At 29.9% G+C, this 4,826-nt stretch overlaps 1 protein-coding gene across 1 annotated transcript; it reads right to left on the bottom strand.

Annotated features, from left to right (window-relative positions):
- Nucleotides 1-3,591: 3,591 nt before the first annotated feature.
- Nucleotides 3,592-4,826, bottom strand: LOC132732830 (uncharacterized; the record flags this gene model as incomplete). Its single annotated transcript, XM_060719343.1, has 3 exons — nt 4,591-4,826; nt 4,228-4,344; nt 3,592-3,672 (listed from the first exon to the last, which is right to left on the bottom strand). Coding segments are annotated over exons 1-3 (397 nt in total), but the record flags the coding sequence as incomplete, so codon positions are not given.

Raw genomic sequence — 4,826 nt, 5'->3', positions numbered from 1 at the left:
AAAATGTTTTCCTTGATGCTATACTTAAACCTTAATATACTTGCGATGTACACGGGTTTTTTCAAGGGGCAAGGTAAGACTGCGTTCGTCGCCTTTGCTTGACCAGTTTACATTTTACACATTGGATTTCTCAAATTACTGGATGGACATCCTCGTTATCTGTAAAAAAATCATACACGATGAATTAAAGCCCGGCATTTCTTTTGTTAATAATTATTGAACTATTTTTTAGTAAAAGCTTAGCATATCATATGTTTCTCTCTAAAAACGCCAATAACAATAATTACAAATATGAGCATATGTTTCATGCATTACAGTCCCCTGAAAAAAATTCATTTACCGAAACTATTTCGTTTCCGATACATGTGAGGCAAAACTTGTGGTATATATAATAGTTTGCCGACAGGATATACATGTAAATTATTATTTCTCTATAGATTTACTATAATATGATTAAAAGAAAACGGAGTTTTAACTTTGATACAAAGATTGTTCAAAAATTTCCCAAGTTTTTATTTTTTTTGTTTAAAAAAAATATATTTGGGTTTTTAAAACCCAAAAATATTCATTTTTATTTCCGAAATTTTAATGGGGAAAATCCACTTTGATTTATTTTTATTTATTTCCTCTAAAATAAGATATTTACTAGTTGTTTTAAAACATTTTATTATGAAATGTTTATAATAATAAGGATACACGCGTGACTAATCTGAAAAGGAGAATAATACCGTATAAAATTACTTACCGCCGGCACAAGTCTTGGTGATAAGGATGAAAAGAATAAAATTCAAAATTTTGTCCATCTCTTTTATTTGAAACAGTGATTTTTTAATGTGTCCACAATTCTTATATGTCCTTACGCTTTGTTTTGATAATATGAATGACAGGTCAGTCTGATGTTAACACTTATTTATAGCATGTTTTAAATGTCAGGAATTTGTTAATTAACAGGACCTTCTTATTAATGGGAACCCTTTCAAAATTAAGTTAACTTTGCCTTGTTGACATTATCGTATTTCTGTAATAAAAGGTTGGTCATCAAAATGATTTTTTAGTGCATTTTGTGGTTGTGACCCGTGCTGCTTTTGCGACTTCTTAAAAAATTGAATGCCCCACGGCCGTGCATATACGTATTTTGACGCGAGGGGCATTTGCGTTACACAAACATGGCGTAAAGGGCGGAAAATGTTTTAGCGTGAAAACACAAGTATAGGTGCGTCAATTTGAAAAAAACTATTGTTTCAACTGATAAATGGTTCTTTTCTTGGCATGTGATATGTAAAATAACACACTATTCCTTTTAACAAGCAAAAGTGGCAATGTATTATGAATAGGATATAAAGGAATGTTAACACGTCATATTACAAAGTGAAGTCAGGAAAATTGCTAAATGTTGTTCAACATTTCTCTTAATTCTCTTTTCCATAACATGTTAGAATAAAAGTACTCGTAAATATTAATTTTTCTTGCGTTTTATATAGGATACTGAATGAGTGCAGATTCTATACGAACAAGTGGAATGAAAATTATATTATGCGATCCTTGGGCGAGCATGACATGTAAGATCGAAATATATTTTACGGAGTGAAGACAGGATGCAATATTTGCACGAGTGGTGTAGCTACGACTGAAAATAAACTAGCTGGTGTTCACGAGCAAACAAACACATTTTCTACTTATTTCATGTTTTTAGAGATTTTAAGTTATTTTTACTTGTTTAGTCGCGTAACGTCATGCGGTCTTCTTCGTGACGTCATCACATCATCATCATTCTACTGCAAAGTATGTTATAAATTGTTTTATTTAACGAGTTTATTAAATTTAGTAATGACGCTACACGAATATAGTATACTATTGATCACATATCCAAAATAAGAATTGTTTACTGAAAAAAGAATTTCTTATAGTGTAACGCTAATATTCTACGTGTCTTAATGTTCAGTGCAAATGATGTCATGTCAAACTATATTTTGATCAAACGAGTCAAATAATCATTGCAGTTAACACATGAAATTTTTATTGCACACATCACTTAGTGATCTTGTTTAAAGACGTTTTCGGTAGTTTTTTGTGCGCATCGTTATGCGCTTCCAAGAAAGATAATCACGGATAATTACTCTTCAAAAAGAAGGTCAAGTTGAATAGTATTCGGATAAGTGTTTAAATTTAGGCTATAAGCAAATAATGAGTAAATAATACAGAATAGATATTTCTAAATGTTCAGGAGGAGATCGGTTCAAAAGAATAAGAGCTCGCTTAGACAACATCAGATAAAATATTTCTCCTAGCATTAGTACGTCAGCATTGATGATGATTCGGCGCGCGTTACCCCACCCACTTGTGGTATAGTGACGAAAGTGCGACGCCACTTGATTACTGGCAGACAACTGGGCAAAGCAGTTTAAAATGATATATTTATAAGTGTTGAATAAAAAACAAAAAATAATATCGAAGAAATGTTCCGAATTTCATTATTTTCTTTGTTAATTTCTAAATACTTGCTTACTGTTCGGGTATTTTAGTCGAGTGAAAAAATAATATGGCCCTATATAACCTGTTTTAAAAACAAATCGAGTATCATTTACTTAATATAACATCAAAAGAAAAAGAAATTTTTATTACAACATGTTTTTGTTGTATATATAACAATACATTTAGTATAACACTGATATTTCTAAAGAAAGCATGGTTATTTTGACAATTGGCATATACGGTAACCATGGACGCTGCCCGTTTACAAAAAAACTAACACGTCAACATATATTTTTATTTCTATTTTTTAATCCACCATAAAATTTTACTTGATATATCAAAATTGTAGAAAATTCTTTGATAGAAATTTCTTGAAAGCTTTAATTTTTTTACAGAATTCATGTTTATTTTTCTCAATTTTTGTTTAGTTCAAAAGCATGAAAAACTCTTTTTTTAAAGAAATATGTTCCAATTATCGTTAATTTTATACAGAACCCTAAAATAAAGCAAGCTTTGTGTAAAATTATGTTTATTGTTTGTGTAATAAGCTGTCTAATACATTTTTATAACACATTTTGGCTATTTTGACAGTTTTGAGATGTACGGTTACCATGGAAACTGCCATTTTTCAAAAAATCCAACACGTCGACATGTATTTTTCTTTTTATTTTTGAATTCGTCATTAAATTTTACACAACATACAAAAAAAATAGAAAATCCTATGACAGGAATTTTTCAATATCTTTAATTATTCACATAATTCATGTTTATTTTTCTCATTTTTTGTTCGGTTAAGGAACATGGAAAATTCATTTTTTAAAGAAATTTGTTCAGATTATCATTTGTTTCATGCAGAATCATTAGATAAGGTTATTGTTGCATAAACAATGCTTGTTGTGTGTATTAAAGCTATCTTATACATTTTCTATTTGTCTATAACACAGTTTGGCTATTTTGACAGTTTTGAGATATACGGTTACCATGGAAACTGCCATTTTACAAAGAAATCCAATACTTCAAACATATATTTTTCTTTTTATCTTTGAATTCGCCATTAAATTTTACATATCATACAAAAAATTTAGAAAATTCTATGAAAGGATTAAATTTTCATAAAACTGTAGAAAATGTCTTTAATATCCTCATGTAGTATTTCTTTGTAGATGAGCTCTAATTGATGCATTGGTGAATCGCAATCACCTAAAAGTAGAAATATGATAATTACCAATAAAATTCGGCATGATTGTCGAAAAATGTGATTAAAGGTGATTGCCATTATTTTATACGCCACACAACGGTTTTCGTGTTAATTACTTATGCTCATTATAGCTTTCTTATTTATTGTGTTTGCAATAATTACTAGTATAAACGTTTCGAAGTCCTTCAGAGGCATAGAAAACAAAATAAATAGACTATAAATTCCAAATTTGGTTGAATTTGTTCATAAAAGCAATAAACAAAATGACAAACACATGTAACGATCAAAGCTGTTCCTTAAATAATGTTAAAATATTAACATTAGTATGCGTCCTTCCTGATATAACATTGACTGAATTGACTTAAGTATTGCAAATGCCGAAGATATCACTTATCTTTAAAAAGATGGAATGAACGTGGAACAATTTGTCGGGAAAAAACCGACAAATTTCTATTTACAACCACTTTTATTTTACGCTCTTTGTCGTTTTAAGGTAGTAAGCTTTAATTAGTAGTATCCTGGGTCATAACTGAAGACGCACATTGCTTATTACTTACCGGTATTACCCGTTAATAGACTATCACCAGGATGATGCACTTTTGATCTTATTGTTTTAATCATCTCTATCAGTTCAGCGGGAGTAAGAAGCCCACAATCTTCTGTGAGTAATGAACCTTAAATGTATTATCATTATATTATTTTGTTAATACTCCATCTTTTGATAAAATTGTGACTTTTCATTCATTAATTCTAAAATATATATTATCTTTTCGACCATAAAATATAATGTTTTCATTTGCATTTTTAAAAACATGTATGTCTTGTTCCTGTCTAGTTCAGATAAGAGGGATAATAAAAAGCTATAAATTAACAAAACCATGGTCAGGTAGGATGGATAATTGATTAGTTTATTATCATACTTGCTAATATTGCAGCTGCAGGATGGCCGTTACACAAGCTTGCTATTTCTTCCATACATTCAATATTCTCTGGAGTAAAGTATTCATTTTCCTTTTCAAATAGATGAGCGTATATTTCTTGTTCACTATAGCAACGATCTTCTTTATGTTCCCACTCCTGGGTAGATTCGCCCACAGATTCATTCGGAGTTTCAGTCATGACATAAATTATTTGCAAAATATCTTATTTTCTCTAG

This window comes from Ruditapes philippinarum, unplaced genomic scaffold (genome assembly GCF_026571515.1).
Source record: "Ruditapes philippinarum isolate M1 unplaced genomic scaffold, ASM2657151v2 ctg3445_1_1_1_1, whole genome shotgun sequence".
NCBI classification, from domain to species: Eukaryota; Metazoa; Mollusca; class Bivalvia; order Venerida; family Veneridae; genus Ruditapes; species Ruditapes philippinarum.
This window is presented reverse-complemented; position numbering and strand designations above follow the sequence as displayed.